General features: G+C 43.1%; 1 protein-coding gene and 1 pseudogene across 1 annotated transcript; both read left to right on the top strand.

Annotated features, from left to right (window-relative positions):
• Positions 1-7,598: 7,598 nt before the first annotated feature.
• On the top strand, positions 7,599-11,582 carry LOC144531785 (uncharacterized). The gene is made up of 3 exons (XM_078272084.1): positions 7,599-7,626; positions 8,808-8,865; positions 9,072-11,582. The coding sequence occupies exons 1-3, from the start codon at positions 7,614-7,616 to the stop codon at positions 10,648-10,650; spliced, it is 1,650 nt and encodes a 549-aa protein (XP_078128210.1). The 5' UTR covers positions 7,599-7,613; the 3' UTR covers positions 10,651-11,582.
• Positions 11,583-11,879: 297 nt separating this feature from the next.
• Positions 11,880-14,505, top strand: LOC144531821 (uncharacterized; annotated as a pseudogene).
• The last annotated feature ends 3,089 nt before the right edge of the window (positions 14,506-17,594 follow it).

Genomic DNA, 17,594 nt, shown 5'->3' with positions numbered 1-17,594 from the left:
TATAACGTGTGTTCCAAAGTGACCACGTTTGTCTCTGAAGTAAAGGCTGGACTACAATAGAGCTGCTTGGGGCAGTTTGTGAACAGTGTTTTCTGTTGGACATGTTAAGTCCCTTTGGGGGGGACTTTGGGCTTTTTCACTTTGTAAACCTATAACGTGCACAAAAAGATATATAACACAATAAAGGGAAGGGAAAAAGCCAAAAAGCATAATATGAGCACTTTAAGACCGTCTGAAGGACCTCCCCTGTGACAGTCTAAGACCCAATGGAGGCCTGCAGGGTGGACTTTAGGGACCAAATCTCATGCTCCCATGCTCCTCCAAAGTGTGGGACTGCTGGTGGATTAAAATTGAAATCCGGTGAAGCACAGCAAGGAGCTGTTTCAGGCTGGGGTACTCCCCCGCTAAGGCTGTGGCTAACTCCCTCTCATTACCATGACATTTTGTTCATTAAATAGATCTCTCCAGGGGTGCAAGCAGTAAACCTCCGGAGAGCCATGAGGAAGGCATCAGAGTCAAAGGCAGTCAGAAGGTCTAGATGAACGCCTCGGGTCGTGAGGGCATTAGAATATGTGGCCCCACCTTTTCTCTGTCAGGCGTCCTATTTTCACCTGAAAAAGGCCAAAACAGTCCACACTGGTAGAGGTAATGGCGGTCTACAGAGATGAAGGCGTGCAGGGGGCAAGTCAGCCATGAATGGTGCCAAGGGCTTAGCGCTAACATCCACCCAGAGGTAGGGCTGCACAATTAATCAAATTTTAATCACGATCACGATTTTGGCTTCCCACGATCAATTTTTATTTTTTGGAAGACCAATGTAAACCACTGTCTGATCACATGCCTCCACGAGCCAATCAGAGTTGTTCCCTGCACCGCGCAGCTTAGTTTAGATGTAGACAGTCTCAGAGGACAGTTTAACGTGAGGCAAACAGATAACAGATAGCAAGTCGGTCACAAGGTTTACCAGTTTACCAGTAAACACAACATTTAGTCCTGTCTGTGTTGGTTTTCAGACAACAGCAGTGACCAGTGTCTTTTAGCTCTTAGCTTTAGCAGCAGACTGTTGTACGTCCCGCTGTTGGAATCCTCTCCAGTGAAATACAGCCACACTGCACCGTTTCTGTCAGCATTTTAGCCGTGTTTAATCCAGTTACTACTGTAGCTAATGGTAGGCTAACGTTGATTGATATCTTTTATTTTGAACATGTAAATAAAATAAAACATCAGAAAACAATAATAATTTAAAAAAAATTAAAACATAAAACTCCATAATTTCCAGTACTTAAAGACCTCTATTTACACATGCAAAAAGGAGTAGGAAGAAGTAAAACGTATGTACTCTTACCCCTTTGTACCCTTTCTACACTATTAAATGAGTTAGCTACAAAATAATAAGTCTACATAATTGTTGCCTGTCTTTTAAATAACTGCTTAACCAATTCAACACTATCCCCCTAATCCCGAGCCGTTCCAATTCATTAATTCATATTTCATGATTAATTGTATCAAATGCTTTTTTCAAATCAATAAATACCCCAACTAATACCACTCCACTCCACATTACCTGCTGTGTAATGTGTTATTAGTGTTTACTGTAGCTAACGGTAGCTAACGTTACCTGCTGTGTAACGTGTTATTAGTGTTTACTGTAGCTAACGGTAGCTAACGTTGCCTGCTGTGTAACGTGTTATTAGTGTTTACTGTAGTTAACGGTAGGCTAACGTTGGCTGCTGTGTAACGTGTTATTAGTGTTTACTGTAGCTAACGGTAGGCTAACGTTGCCTGCTGTGTAACGTGTTATTAGTGTTTACTGTAGCTAACGGTAGGCTAACGTTGCCTGCTGTGTAACATGTTATTAGTGTAAAGTGACCAGATTTCTGAGACAAAATCCGGGGACATTTTCATCTCAGAAGCATAAATACCTCCAAAACAGGTAATGTTATTATCTTTGTAAACTTAAAACGGGGACACTGCCCCAGGGGGGTCACTAGACCTAGAGCTGCACTGGGGCACAAGCCCCCCTAGTCCATGGACATGCTCCCCTGTAAGAAAATGTTGTCTATTTTAATGTTTAATGCATCAATCTGGTGCACATTGAAAAGAAATTCACAGGTTAGACTTGATTATTCTTATCTATGGATGGAAATATTTGTGCTGTAGCCTGAACTACTTTCTTCATATTTTTGCATTAATGTCACTAGGAAGCATACCAGTAGAAATACATATTCATATTTGTAAGTGGGATATATATAAGTAAGTGGGATTGTCTGGAATCTGGCAATATAATAACCATTATGGTGGGATACACTGGCTAAGCAATTTACAAAAAATATCTGCGCTGGCATAGTTGACATGAGAATACATTATAAAGCTGGAGACCATGTAGAAATTTTGTTGCAATTTCAAAACCGGATTACTCAGGGACCGCTTGTTGTACCGATGCATGTGTTGAGTGAAGAGTTTGAGATATTTCACAGAGTAATGGTGTGCAGAGATTTATGCAGAATGCAAATATGATAACATTTCATGTAAGTTCAATGTTCATTTTCTTGCAAACCATTTGTCACAGCAATGGGGTTAACACTTTAGCATGCACTGTATCCGTGTCCCATTCTCATGAGGGGCTGAGCCCCCCTAAAGGTCTGATCCTGCTGCTACTTCATACGTGTACTCCACTACACCTCAGAGGGAAATGTTGTAATGTTTACTGAACTACATTTATCTGACAGCTTTTGCTTTATTGCTTCACGCTGGGCTTGTTTCTGCAACAGCTCATTGAGTATCGGATACAATTAAAACTATTGAGGAAATATTTTCCTTTGACATTGGTCCAGTATTAAACGAGATCGCTGCAGTCGGCAACGGTGAAACAAGCTACAATGTGAGTTAATAGGACAATTGCCCAGCTTGTATTTACGTTCATAAAAGTGCTCCTTTTGCCACTGACAGGCTCAGATTAATATTCTAAGTGTCTGACAACATTATGGAAAGGATTTCTAAGGAGCTCGACCTTTCTGTTAAAGAGTAAGATCCTTTTTTAAAGCATAAAAAAGTCCGCGAAATTGCGTTCGCTGAACCCACCAGACTCCATGTAAATAAACAGCAATTTTAGCATCGTAAAATGGGCATTCTAAAGCATTTCTGAGCTCTGAGCAGCGCTTGCTCTGGCTGTCTTGAGCCTGCATGTGTAGGGTGCAGGACTATACGTTTGGTCAATGTTTTCTTTCTTTCATTCCAATTTCGGGTCTGTCAGTCACAGTGAAAACCGGGGACAAACTGGGGACGTCTGTTCACTCTATATTAGTGTTTACTGTAATTAACGCTAGGCTAACGTTAGCTGCTGTGTAACGCGTTATTAGTGTTTACTAGCGTGCCATGCAGCGATGTTTCTGGTGCCTCTAACGTCTGTTTTGGAGCATCAGACATTTAAGTGGCACCGTAATCCGTGTTGCTATTTCATCCGTTAGATACCTGGCACCGATTTTAACATGCGCCGTTAACGTGAACAGAAAATTGCGTTGCCTGTATCTTTTCATGGAAAACGCGCATGTTTGGAAAGCGGTCGTACAACAGTTGGAATGGCATACTCCTTCATAGTATCCTTCAACAAAGGAGGAATGTAGCACAATATGGATGTGAAAGCAGTTATAATTAGCCTATGTGACAATAACATTTGTTTTTTGTGAGCAGGAATGTAACAGTGGGGCAGGCTTATCAGTGGCAGGGTGGAGAGTTTGGTTTCCCAGGTGTTCAGAGCTGTCAGGAGCTCCTCAGGAAGGAGCAGGTTATCCCATTATCTTGGCTTTCACACAGGCGTAGAAGAGTACTTTGGCTCTTGTGGTGAAGTGAAGGAGACCCACAGGGTCACAGTGACTAGCCAGCACCCGATAAACATTGCTGATATAATGCTCCACAGGCAGTTCTACTGAGCATCTGATACTGTGGTGGAGGAGAGTGCTCGCTCCCATCATGTTTGCAGGGATGTGTGCATGCACGTCCCACCAACAGAGAAGTCTGCATCACCAATCGTAAACTTTATTACACTCAGGAAAATAGGTGGGGCGTTTCTATGCTTCCTCTGAAGAAAACTCTGAGACCTGCTCATATTATATCATATTATACTGTTCATTCTTTGTTGGAGGATATTTGATCATATTTTTTATTTTATTTAAGAAGCTTCTAAAACATTTTAATTATCTGTGAATACAAACCCAAGTCTTCCCCCATGATAAGGTCACCATAATGTACAGTCTTTCTGTGTTGCAGTGAAAACTTGTCAAAGACGGAGATAATGTCTGATAAAGAGAGGATTTTGAAGATACTGGACGATTTTGTCTGATGAACAATTCAAGAAGTTCAAGTGGATCCTGCAGGATCCTGAAATCCTGGTAGGATTCCAAGTCATCCCAAAGAACCAACTGGAGTACGCAGACAGGCTGGACACAGTCGATAAGATCATACAGACCTTCAGCCATCAGTCTGTAGAAGTGGTGAAGAAGGTTTTAAAGGAGATTCCTAGGAATGATCTGGTGGAGAAATTATCAAGCATCAGCCCAGGAACACAAGGTAAGATGTAGGAGGACTAACATATTAAACTGAGTGATCACACAAGTCTGCTGCATATAAGTATCCATCCATCCATCCATCCATCTTCATCCGCTTATCCGGGGTCGGGTCGCGGGGGTAGCAGCTCCAGCAGGGGACCCCAAACTTCCCTTTCCCGGGCCACATTAACCAGCTCCGACTGGGGGATCCCGAGGCGTTCCCAGGCCAGGTTAGAGATATAATCCCTCCACCTAGTCCTGGGTCTCCCCCGAGGCCTCCTCCCAGCTGGACGTGCCTGGAACACCTCCCTAGGGAGGCGCCCAGGGGGCATCCTTACCAGATGCCCGAACCACCTCAACTGGCTCCTTTCGACGCAAAGGAGCAGCGGCTCTACTCCGAGCTCCTCACGGATAACTGAGCTTCTCACCCTATCTCTAAGGGAGACGCCAGCTACCCTCCTGAGGAAACCCATTTCGGCCGCTTGTACCCTGGATCTTGTTCTTTCGGTCATGACCCAGCTTTCATGACCATAGGTGAGGGTAGGAACAAAAACTGACCGGTAGATTGAGAGCTTTGCCTTCTGGCTCAGCTCTCTTTTACGTCTAACGGTGCGATAAATTGAATGTAATACCGCACCTGCTGTGCCGATTCTCCGACCAATCTCCCGCTCCATTGTCCCATCACTCGCGAACAAGACCCCCAAGGTACTTGAACTCCTTCACTTGGGGGTAAGGACTCATTCCCTACCTGGAGAAGGCACTCCATCGGTTTCCTGCTGAGAACCATGGCCTCCGATTTAGAGGTGCTGATCCTCATCCCAGCCGCTTCACACTCGGCTGCGAACCGATCCAGTGAGTGCTGAAGGTCACAGGCCGATGATGCCATCAGGACCACATCATCTGCAAAAAGCAGCGATGAGATCCCCAGCCCACCGAACTGCAACCCCTCTCCACCCCGACTACGCCTCGATATCCTGTCCATAAATACTACAAACAGGATTGGTGACAAAGCGCAGCCCTGGCGGAGGCCAACTCTCACCTGAAACGAGTCCGACTTACTGCCGAGAAACCGGACACAGCTCTCGCTTTGGTCGTACAGAGATTGGATGGCCCTGAGAAGGGACCCCCTCACCCCGTACTACCGCAGCACCTCCCACAGTATCTCCCGGGGCATACGCCTTCTCCAGATCCACAAAACACATGTAGACTGGTTGGGCATACTCCCAGGCTCCCTCCAGGATCCTTGCGAGAGTAAAGATCTGGTCCGTTGTTCCACGACCAGGACGGAATCCGCATTTTTCCTCTTCAACCTGAGATTCGACTATCGACCGAACCCTCCTTTCCAGCACCTTCGAGTAGACTTTACCGGGGAGGCTGAGAAGTGTGATACCCCTGCAATTGGCACACACCCTCTGGTCCCCCCCTTTTTTAAAAGGGGAACCACCACCCCGGTCTGCCACTCCTTAGGCACCGTCCCAGACTTCCACGCAATGTTGAAGAGGCGTGTCAACCAAGACAACCCCTCCACACCCAGAGCTTTAAGCATTTCTGGACGGATCTCATCAATTCCTGGGGCTTTGCCACTGTGGAGTTGTTTAACTACCTCAGCAACCTCCACCAGGGAAATTGATGCCAATCCCCCCCTCATCCTCCAGCTCTGCCTCTACCATAGAGGGCGTATTAGTCGGATTTAGGAGTTCCTCAAAGTGCTCCTTCCACCGCCCTATTACCTCCTCAGTTGAGGTCAACAGCGTCCCATCCTTACTGTACACAGCTTGGATGGTTCCCCTTCCCCCCTCCTGAGGTGGCGAACGGTTTTCCAGAAGCACCTTGGTGCCGACCGAAAGTCCTTCTTCATGTCTTCTCCGAACTTCTCCCACACACGCTGCTTTGCCTCTTTCACGGCAGAGGCTGCAGCCCTTCGGGCCCTTCGGTACCTTGCAACTGCCTCCGGAGTCGTCTGGGATAACATATCCCGGAAAGACTCCTTCTTCAGTCGGACGGCTTCCCTGACCACCGGTGTCCACCACGGTGTTCGTGGGTTACCGCCCCTTGAGGCACCTAAGACGCTAAGACCACAGCTCCTCACCGCAGCTTCAGCAATGGAAACTTTGAACATTGTCCACTCGGGTTCAATGCCCCCAGCCTCCACAGGGATGCACGAAAAGCTCCGCCGGAGGTGTGAGTTGAAAGTCTGTCGGACAGGGGCCTCCTCCAGACGTTCCCAATTTACCCGCACTACCCGTTTGGGCTTACCAGGTCTGTCCAGAGTCTTCCCCCACCCCCTGACCCAACTCACCACCAGATGGTGATCGGTTGACAGCTCCGCCCCTCTCTTCACCCGAGTGTCCAAAACATATGGCCTCAGATCAGATGAAACGATTATAAAATCGATCATTGACCTTTGGCCTAGGGTGCTCTGGTACCAAGTACACTTATGAGCATCCCTATGTTCGAACATGGTGTTCGTTATAGACAATCCATGACTAGCACAGAAGTCCAACAACAAACAACCACTCTGGTTTAGATCAGGGAGGCCGTTCCTCCCAATCACGCTCTCCATGTGTCTCCATCATTACCCACGTGCGCGTTGAAGTCCCCCCAGCAGAACTATGGAGTCCCCAACTGGAGCCCCCATGCAGGACTCCACTCAAGGTCTCCAAGAAGGCCGAATACTCTGAACTCTTGTTTGGTGCATATGCACAAACAACAGTCAGAGTTTTCCCCCCCACAACCCACAAGCGTAGGGAGGCGACCCTCTCGTCCACCGGGTTAAACTCCAACGTAGCGGCGCTCAGCCGGGGGCTTGTGAGTATCCCCACACCCGCCCGGCGCCTCACACCCTGGGCAACTCCGGAGAAGAAAAGAGTCCAACCCCTATCCAGGAGTATGGTTCCAGAACCAAGACTGTGCGTAGAGGTAAGCCCCACCAGATCTAACCGGTAGCGCTCCACCTCCCGCACAAGTTCCGGCTCCTTCCCCCACAGAGAGGTGACATTCCACGTCCCCAGAGCCAGCCTCTGCTGCCCGGGTCTGGTCCGTCGAGGCCCCTGACCTTCACTGCCACCCATGTGGCATATAAGTATGTATATATACATATAGTTTATATCAAACATGTTTGTATTGTTGACTGTTTAATGTAGACTTGAAATACAAACATTTCCCAGCAACAGGAACAGCTACCTGGTAAATAGTTTCTTTGTTTGAAAAAACAGATGGGGACAATTCTGACTAGAATGAAACCTCAGCTTTAGAGGACGACTCTCTGATCAGTGGCGTAAGGTAGTTATGATATTATGACAGGCGCTAAACTAGCTACTGTATATCGTCTAGTTATATGATCAAATAGAGACTTGACATTGGACAACATTAACATACATGGGTACATACATGGTGGGCAGGGTACTGGATTCAACGGCCGCTGGGGCAGATCAACTCACGTTAGTCTCGTTACTGTAAGTAGGCTACAATCAAACCTTCATGAGTAAAAAGTCAACACTTATCAATGCACTCACCTGTATAGACCGGCATAAACATGTAGAAAGCATATTTCAATCTGATCTGTCTGCTCAGTCCACTCTTGTCCACCGCGCTGTTTACGCCAACACAGCTCTACTCTGCAAATAGAGAACTTTTACAAACAAGCTAAAACAAAAGCTGTCTGTTTGTAGTCTAACTGTTTATCTGAGTTTGCCGGGAATCTTGAAATTTGGACAAATTCTTATAAATGTAACTGCTAGCTGAACGAGCCATCCTCTCCGCTGGAGCAGTAAACCTATGGATGTATTATTAGACCACAACAGATGCATGTGGCTACTTAATATGCACGTGAATGACGCGATCGTTATGTTCGCATTCTTCATTGTTGATGATGATGCTGGTTGTATTATTTTGCAACAGCATCGTTTCATTGTAAATGGGGCATACATGAGGAATGTGTAGCCTGCTTATCAGTCCATTCATCATTCACCATTACCTGACAGCAGCCATTTCTTTCTGCAAGCATTTTCCACCAATCAGGACGCTGCATACTACAACCATGTTTCCCTAATCACAGACTTTAACCATCACTCCTCAGTGAACTGCCTCCTAGTCTGAGATCTTTTTCTACTTAAAGAGCCACTTATCATTATGGAGTTTCTATGTTACTTTACTGTCTACTTCACCAAAGAAAATGAAAACCATGACAACGATTTGCCTTTTCGAGGGCATATAAAGTATATGGCACTGTTTTTTAAATTAATGCGAGTTCTTTGAACACAGGCGTGTCTCCATCTAAACCTACCACCCTGCTTCAGAGCCCTCCGGTGGACAAAGCTCAGTAAGTTGATGGAATAAAAGTGTTACCAGTTTTCTTTGGGTGATATAAATGACAGATGCTGTGTGTTTTCAGGTCTGTATATCTGAGTTATGTTCGTTTGATTAACACAGTTGCATTAGAAGAGAGCGCTTTTTATGAAGTGGACTCATCCTTATTAAAAGACCTTGGTCAGTAGAGTGATGTTGTTTGTCTTTACTTTTCTACAGGAATACCAGCACCTCATCCAAATATGACCACATCACCTGCAAAGTTAAGATCCAATCAGGATCTCCTGCTCTGTACCGGCTGATACCAAGGAAAGAGAACATTGGTACTCTGACAAGAATGACTCTTGGTGAAAAAGATCCAAACAAGAAAAACAAAACCATCTTACTTGTTGGTGAAACAGGAACAGGAAAATCTACTCTGATCAACGCTCTGGTCAACTACGCCATGGGAGTGGAGTGGGAGGATGATGTCTGGTTTCAGATCGTAGAGGAGGAGAAGAGAAGTCAATCAGAAAGTCAGACATCAGATGTGATCGTGTACCAGATCTTTGGTTTTGAAGGTAAAACTCTGCCCTACTCTCTGACCATCATCGATACTCCTGGATACGGAGACACCAGAGGGATCGAACATGATGCCATCGTCAGTAAAAGATTATTAGACTTGTTCCAGTCAGAGGATGGAGTTCATGAGATTAATGCAGTGGGTCTGGTGATGAAAGCGAGTGAGAATCGACTGAGTGACCGACTGAGGTACATCTTTGATTCAGTGGTGTATCCGTTTGGAAAAGACATAGAGAAGAACATTGTCGCTCTCATCACACACTCAAATGGTGTGACTCCACAAAATGCTCTACAAGCTCTTGAGGCTGCGAAGATTAAATGTGCCAGAAATGAGAAGAATCAGCCTGCTCACTTCCTGTTTAATAACTGCCAGGATGACGACAGGACAGAGAACATAAGAGCTCTTAAATTTGCACATGAAACAACAACAGAAGGAACGAGTCAGTTCACAAACTTCCTTGCACAAACTGCACCTCAAAAGATGCAGAAAACCGTGGACGTACTGAACGAGCGAAACCAACTGACAATCTGCATCCAAAACCTGCAAAACAGAATTAGGTCTATAGAACTGAAACAGAGAATTGAAAAGGAGAATCAGGCACTCCTGAAGAAACATGAACAAGACATAAAGGATAATAAGGAGTACACAATAGAACATAAGAGCATCCGCAAAGTTAAAAAAGACATAAAGGGAGGAAAGAAGTGGTGGGCGTTGTGCTTAAATAAAAATGGAGCTCTCTGCTGTACAAAGTGTGAAGAGAACTGTCACTATCCGTGCGAATTGGTCCGTCACGTAATACTCTGTGAGATGATAGACTTCAATGACACATGCAAGTCCTGTGGATGTCATTATTCATGTCATATGAAAGAGACCTGGAGGTATGTGGAGGAGGTAATCACAAGCAATGTGACCATAGAAGCTTTGAAAGAGAAGTATGAAAAGGGTCGGGCAGGCTTGGATCAGGCAAAAAGCCTTTTGGAAACTCTTGAGAAGGAAATAGAAATTCTTCAGAAAGAAAAAGATCAGCTGTTGGAGGAGTCCTTTCAGCATGTTGTCAGACTGGAGCAGATTGCCCTGAAGGTTGATGCAGTGTCCACTCGTGACCACTTGGACTTCCTGATTGAGAGGATGAAGGACACAGCAAAGAAGAGGAAACTGGAAGAGATGAGAAGTCGAGCTGATGACAATGAAGGAACCACAGGAGCTGGTAACGCAAAGAGGAAAAGAACTAGATGAACTAGAATCACTGAGAGCAGACAGCTGTGTAGAAAACACGGTCTACACTGATGATCAAATATGTTTTATTATAATTCTGTTAAATGTAATCACCTTTTAAAGTGCCCATATTATGAAAAAATCACTTTTTCTGTGATTTGGTGAGTTATTTTGTGTCTCTGGTGCTTCCACACACAAACTTGGAAAAAAACCATCCATGCTGTTGTGAGTGAGATACGGTTTCTGAATGTGTCCTGTCTTCAGTCTCTGGGTCAGCTGGTCAACATCTGCACGGCTTTCTACGTCATCGGCCGAAACATTTGGTGTGTGCTAACCACTTTAGCTAATACCACATCAGCTAGCTGTTTCTCCAACTTCAGTAGTACAAGGCAGGATTAGCTGGGAGACTTCTTCTAAACGAGGGAACACTTCCACCTTTGTGTGGAATACCTGCAGAACAGGGACATGGAAGTAGTTCTTCTGGAGATTAGGGTGAACTAGTGTGTGTTGTAGCAGTGGTCTGTCATTGAGAACAAGGTGGCTAACTGCTAACCACTAGCAGCGCTAGCTTCTAGCTAGTAGTCCTTACCTGCGCATGTGCGACTCCCAACAAACACTACTATCCCAACAAAGATGGAACAGAAGTGAGAGGTCTCACTCTGTAGCTGAAACAGAGAGCTCAACACACAGGGTGAAAAGAGGAGCTGCAGCAATGTGCAGTACAACAAAAATATGGTGTTTTCTGAAAATTAAACCATTTAAACCTGTTCTGGTACAACCTCTAAATACAGTTATGAACCTGAAAAGGAGCAGAATATGGGCACTTTAATTGTCAAAAGTGTAATTGTTGCATGGAAACAGCTCCCTCTGTGATGACTGTTTGTTCTTGTAGTTTCATGTTTAATCACCAAAAGTTACTTCACTGAACAGATTAGACAACAGCTCTGGTTTTAAATGCAGTGAGGAACCCCCCCCTTCTGCTGTTTAATTAAACCTACCACCCTGCTTCAGAGCCCTCCGGTGGACAAAGCTCAGTAAGTTGATGGAATAAAAGTGTTACCAGTTTTCTTTGGGTGATATAAATGACAGATGCTGTGTGTTTTCAGGTCTGTATATCTGAGTTATGTTCGTTTGATTAACACAGTTGCATTAGAAGAGAGCGCTTTTTATGAAGTGGACTCATCCTTATTAAAAGACCTTGGTCAGTAGAGTGATGTTGTCTGTCTTTACTTTTCTACAGGAATACCAGCACCTCATCCAAATATGACCACATCCCCTACAAAGTTCAGATCCATTCAGGATCTCCTGCTCTGTACCGGCTGATACCAAGGAAAGAGAACATTGGAACTCTGACAAGAATGACTCTTGGTGAAAAAAATCCAAACAAGAAAAACAAAACCATCTTACTTGTTGGTGAAACAGGAACAGGAAAATCTACTCTGATCAACGCTCTGGTCAACTACGCCATGGGAGTGGAGTGGGAGGATGATGTCTGGTTTCAGATCGTAGAGGAGGAGAAGAGAAGTCAATCAGAAAGTCAGACATCAGATGTGATCGTGTACCAGATCTTTGGTTTTGAAGGTAAAACTCTGCCCTACTCTCTGACCATCATCGATACTCCTGGATACGGAGACACCAGAGGGATCGAACATGATGCCATCGTCAGTAAAAGATTATTAGACTTGTTCCAGTCAGAGGATGGAGTTCATGAGATTAATGCAGTGGGTCTGGTGATGAAAGCGAGTGACAATCGACTGACTGACCGACTGAGGTACATCTTTGATTCAGTGGTGTATCCGTTTGGAAAAAGACATAGAGAAGAACATTGTCGCTCTCATCACACACTCAAATGGTGTGACTCCACAAAATGCTCTACAAGCTCTTGAGGCTGCGAAGATTAAATGTGCCAGAAATGAGAAGAATCAGCCTGCTCACTTCCTGTTTAATAACTGCCAGGATGACGACAGGACAGAGAACATAAGAGCTCTTAAATTTGCACATGAAACAACAACAGAAGGAACGAGTCAGTTCACAAACTTCCTTGCACAAACTGCACCTCAAAAGATGCAGAAAACCGTGGACGTACTGAACGAGCGAAACCAACTGACAATCTGCATCCAAAACCTGCAAAACAGAATTAGGTCTATAGAACTGAAACAGAGAATTGAAAAGGAGAATCAGGCACTCCTGAAGAAACATGAACAAGACATAAAGGATAATAAGGAGCACACAATAGAACATAAGAGCATCCGCAAAGTTAAAAAAGACATAAAGGGAGGAAAGAAGTGGTGGGCGTTGTGGTTAAATAAAAATGGAGCTCTCTGCTGTACAAAGTGTGAAGAGAACTGTCACTATCCGTGCGAATTGGTCCGTCACGTAATACTCTGTGAGATGATAGACTTCAATGACACATGCAAGTCCTGTGGGTGTCATTATTCATGTCATATGAAAGAGACCTGGAGGTATGTGGAGGAGGTAATCACAAGCAATGTGACCATAGAAGCTTTGAAAGAGAAGTATGAAAAGGGTCGGGCAGGCTTGGATCAGGCAAAAAGCCTTTTGGAAACTCTTGAGAAGGAAATAGAAATTCTTCAGAAAGAAAAAGATCAGCTGTTGGAGGAGTCCTTTCAGCATGTTGTCAGACTGGAGCAGATTGCCCTGAAGGTTGATGCAGTGTCCACTCGTGACCACTTGGACTTCCTGATTGAGAGGATGAAGGACACAGCAAAGAAGAGGAAACTGGAAGAGATGAGAAGTCGAGCTGATGACAATGAAGGAACCAGGAGCTTGTAACGCAAAGAGGAAAAGAACTAGATGAACTAGAATCACTGAGAGCAGACAGCTGTGTAGAAAACACGGTCTACACTGATGATCAAATATGTTTTATTATAATTCTGTTAAATGTAATCACCTTTTAAAGTGCCCATATTATGAAAAAATCACTTTTTCTGTGATTTGGTGAGTTATTTTGTGTCTCTGGTGCTTCCACACACAAACTTGGAAAAAAAAACCATCCATGCTGTTCTGAGTGAGATACGGTTTCTGAATGTGTCCTGTCTTCAGTCTCTGGGTCAGCTGGTCAACATCTGCACGGCTTTCTACGTCATCGGCCGAAACATTTGGTGTGTGCTAACCACTTTAGCTAATACCACATCAGCTAGCTGTTTCTCCAACTTCAGTAGTACAAGGCAGGATTAGCTGGGAGACTTCTTCTAAACGAGGGCGCACTTCCACCTTTGTGTGGAATACCTGCAGAACAGGGACATGGAAGTAGTTCTTCTGGAGATTAGGGTGAACTAGTGTGTGTTGTAGCAGTGGTCTGTCATTGAGAACAAGGTGGCTAACTGCTAACCACTAGCAGCGCTAGCTTCTAGCTAGTAGTCCTTACCTGCGCATGTGCGACTCCCAACAAACACTACTATCCCAACAAAGATGGAACAGAAGTGAGAGGTCTCACTCTGTAGCTGAAACAGAGAGCTCAACACACAGGGTGAAAAGAGGAGCTGCAGCAATGTGCAGTACAACAAAAATATGGAGTTTTTTGAAAATTAAACCATTTAAACCTGTTCTGGTACAACCTCTAAATACAATTATGAACCTGAAAAGGAGCAGAATATGGGCACTTTAATTGTCAAAAGTGTAATTGTTGCATGGAAACAGCTCCCTCTGTGATGACTGTTTGTTCTTGTAGTTTCATGTTTAATCACCACATTCTCACTCTCAACTCGTCAACATGCCGATGCTTGGTCAGACCTTTCTGGTGTCTTTTTCAACATGCAAGGTAAAACCACTTAGGGTTAAAAGATAAGATGTGTGTTTAATACTACTCCCTACCCGTCCTTTTCAGATGTTTAGTCATGATTAGTTTGTATGTTATTTTGAGTGATTGAACATATTCTGTCAAATATTAATAAAATGTCTGCTTGAATGAGTTTTCTCAGTGTGTTCACTGATCATCAGCAGCTGTTTGAGTCTGTTGAACTTTCTGCTCAACTTTCTTCAAGAAATGACAGTTTATCTTTGTTATACCGTTTTATTTTATAGACTTAGTCCATAAGTCAAACACGCTGTTAATAAACTGTCATATCATCTACCTCATAAAGAAACCGCTTACATTAATCATCCCATATTTATCCCAGCAGCCTTTGCACTCGGCACTATTGTCTTACTCTTAACAAAGTCCATTGTTGTTGTTGTTTAATATATATAGTTATATTTATATCTTTATGTCAGGGACAAAGCAATGAGGAGAACAGGAGTTTTCATTGAAAAAGTTTTTATTAACCTTAAAAAATGCTAAACAATATAAACCAAGAAGTTAATATCTGGGCCTTTTAAAAGATGTCAACAAAATATAAATATACTAGGGCTGTTAAACGATTCATTTTTTTAATGAATTATTGAATAATCGTGATTAATTGCATGTTTTATCACACAAATACAATTCTATTATTTATCATTTCAGAACAGTTTTTAAGTCCATATCAACAATGAAAGCCGTTCTTACCAGTGGATCTTAACTGGGAATCAAATGAATGCAAAGAAAGTTACTTTATGAACTTGACTTGAGATTTGTAATTGTTTACTTTACTGTCTACTTTTGCTCTCACTGTTTGTATCTTATTTACTGTACATTTGACAATGATCCCTTGTATTATCCTGTAAGGAATTTGAATAGAAGCTATAACACAGGCAAAAACATGCTGTATCCAAATGTTTCTTTGATTAGTCCAATATTAAGAGCTTGACACTCATACTGCCCACTCTGTGTCATTTTGTTCAGTTCTATCTCCATGAATAGTTTCTGCAGCACATCAAAAGTATATTGGGGCCCTCTTGGACAGCTCAAGTTTAGCGCAAAGATGAGACCAAACAACATAACACATACATGTGTAACTGATGGCAGCTCGTTAAGGACTTCCCCACCTTCAAATACAATCCCGACGTCCTGTGGTGGCTGGAAAGGATCCTCATCCTACTCCCTTATGACACTGCCAATGCACACCTCTCACACTGTTTCAGCTTGGTCCTTCTGAACAACCTGATAAAGCATTGGTACAAGTACTACTAATATCCTCCATATCGTTATAACAAAAAATATTTAATAGTACAATCCAGTTAACATACTTCTATTGATGCCTTATACTGTTAAAAGATACAACTGCCTTGGGTCTTAATATTTTCATTAATGTCAGAATTTGGCCACAGCTTGGTACTTTACACAATGCAAAAACTAAATTGAATTTGTATTTTGTAACTCATGTTTCTTTTTATTTATTTGTTTATATATATTGTGCATTTGTATGTGTGAAGCAATTTGTAACTGCATGTTTTGAAAAAGTGCTATAAGAATAGATAAAGTGTTACTTACTTATGTCATCTTATAAGAAATTGTCTTTTTTTCATATTGCAATATATATCGCAGGAAAAAAAATGTCAGTTTTTCCAATATTGTGCTACACCACAATGGTGGATAAACTGTTGTTTAGGGGTCCTCCCTCAAGAAACTGTTCCCATATCTGTGTCTACAAAGGTTCGAGAAGCTAGAAAAGATAATAAATAAATAATACTAAAAAAGCTTAAAGACAAAACATGCTAAAGAAGTTCAACTACAGTTAATAGATTCATGTAGAGTCTGGTCCTGGAGTTGGACTTTATATTCATGTAGAGTCTGGTCCTGTAGTTGGACTTTATATTCATGTAGTCTGGTCCTGTAGTTGGACTTTATATACATGTAGTCTGGTCCTGTAGTTGGACTTTATATTCATGTAGTCTGGTCCTGGAGTTGGACTTTAAATTCATGTAGAGTCTGGTCCTGTAGTTGGACTTTATATTCACGTAGAGTCTGGTCCTGGAGTTGGACTTTATATTCATGTAGTCTGGTCCTGTAGTTGGACTTTATATTCATGTAGAGTCTGGTCCTGGAGTTGGACTTTATATTCATGTAGAGTCTGGTCCTGTAGTTGGACTTTATATTCATGTAGAGTCTGGTCCTGGAGTTGGACTTTATATTCATGTAGTCTGGTCCTGTAGTTAGACTTTATATTCATGTAGAGTCTGGTCCTGTAGTTGGACTTTATATACATGTAGAGTCTGGTCCTGGAGTTGGACTTTAAATTCATGTAGAGTCTGGTCCTGTGGTTGGACTTTGTATTCATGTAGAGTCTGGTCCTGGAGTTGGACTTTATATTCATGTAGAGTCTGGTCCTGTAGTTGGACTTTATATTCATGTAGTCTGGTCCTGTAGTTGGACTTTATATTCATGTAGTCTGGTCCTGGAGTTGGACTTTATATTCATGTAGTCTGGTCCTGGAGTTGGACTTTATATTCATGTAGAGTCTGGTCCTGTAGTTGGACTTTATATACATGTAGAGTCTGGTCCTGGAGTTGGACTTTATATTCATGTAGAGTCTGGTCCTGTAGTTGGACTTTATATTCATGTAGTCTGGTCCTGTATTTGGACTTTATATTCATGTAGTCTGGTCCTGTAGTTGGACTTTATATTCATGTAGTCTGGTCCTGTAGTTGGACTTTATATTTATGTAGAGTCTGGTCCTGGAGTTGGACTTTATATTCATGTAGAGTCTGGTCCTGTAGTTGGACTTTATATTCATGTAGAGTCTGGTCCTGTAGTTGGACTTTATATTCATGTAGTCTGGTCTTGTAATTGGACTTTATATTCATGTAGTCTGGTCCTGGAGTTGGACTTTATATTCATGTAGAGTCTGGTCTTGTAATTGGACTTTATATTCATGTAGTCTGGTCCTGGAGTTGGACTTTATATTCATGTAGTCTGGTCCTGGAGTTGGACTTTATATTCATGTAGAGTCTGGTCCTGGAGTTGGACTTTATATTCATGTAGTCTGGTCCTGGAGTTGGACTTTATATTCATGTCAGTGCAGCAGAGATATTCAGCTCTTGATGATGATGATGCTATTTAGTATTTCTTCTAACTCAAACTCACT

This window comes from Sander vitreus, chromosome 16 (assembly GCF_031162955.1).
Source record: "Sander vitreus isolate 19-12246 chromosome 16, sanVit1, whole genome shotgun sequence".
Classification (NCBI taxonomy): domain Eukaryota; kingdom Metazoa; phylum Chordata; class Actinopteri; order Perciformes; family Percidae; genus Sander; species Sander vitreus.
The sequence above is the reverse complement of the archived record's forward strand: the minus strand, read 5'-3'. Positions and strand labels throughout refer to the sequence as shown.

What these genes read in the sequence shown, in the direction of transcription:
- LOC144531785 (XM_078272084.1), top strand. An exon ending in CCTCCGGTGGACAAAGCTCA is followed by an intron (nt 8,866 to 9,071) that starts GTAAGTTGATGG and finishes ACTTTTCTACAG; the next exon opens with GAATACCAGCACCTCATCCA.